We start from the raw sequence: 739 nt of genomic DNA on the forward strand, positions 1-739 counted from the left end.
CAAGAAATTTATCTGAAATTGAAAATGAAAATAATAATAATATGCAAAGAAAAAATAAAATGAATCATTCGGATAAAACAAATGAAAGTTCCAAAAATTCATATAATAATGAAACAGTTACATTAGAAAATAAACCTTACAATGATATATCAAAGAATTTAACAGAAAAGGAATTATATGATGTATTAAATTCATTAAAAGAATGTCCACCCAACGAAGATCTTATAAATATATGGTCTCACACAGTTGGTGTTGGAAACGAAGGTTTTGAAAATATAAACAAATCTTTAAAGGGATTTATGGAAAAACATTTAGATAATGATGTTTATAAGAATTCTGTTAGTAGTAGTGTACGAAAATATATATATAAATGGATATGGGAAAGAATTATTCGCAGGTTTTATAGAACAGTAGCAACTGAAGAGGTAGAATACACTAAAAATTTTTATAGTTTAATTAAAGGTGATCATACACTTGATGATATATTAAAATTTATTTACTCATTCTTACAATATTTTCAAATATTAAAAAAAGAATTACATGAAAAAACTCAAACGGAACTATTACATAAAATGGCTATATTATTGAATGAAAATCATTAGTAGATTTTATAAATGTTAAAAGAAATATATGTTTAATTATAGTATATATATAAAATTAATATGAAACATTTTTTAAATATATTATTTTATATAAAAATAATTATTTATTACTTATATAAATAAATATATATATATAT

The 739-nt window shown here is 20.2% G+C and overlaps 1 protein-coding gene across 1 annotated transcript; it reads left to right on the plus strand.

Moving 5' to 3' along the window:
- PGSY75_0031800 (exported protein (PHISTa-like)) lies at positions 1 to 602 on the plus strand (the record flags this gene model as incomplete). Its single annotated transcript, XM_018783455.1, has 1 exon — positions 1 to 602. A coding segment is annotated over one exon (602 nt), but the record flags the coding sequence as incomplete, so codon positions are not given.
- Positions 603 to 739: the final 137 nt, after the last annotated feature.

This window comes from Plasmodium gaboni (genome assembly GCF_001602025.1).
Source record: "Plasmodium gaboni strain SY75 chromosome Unknown, whole genome shotgun sequence".
NCBI lineage: Eukaryota > Apicomplexa > Aconoidasida > Haemosporida > Plasmodiidae > Plasmodium > Plasmodium gaboni.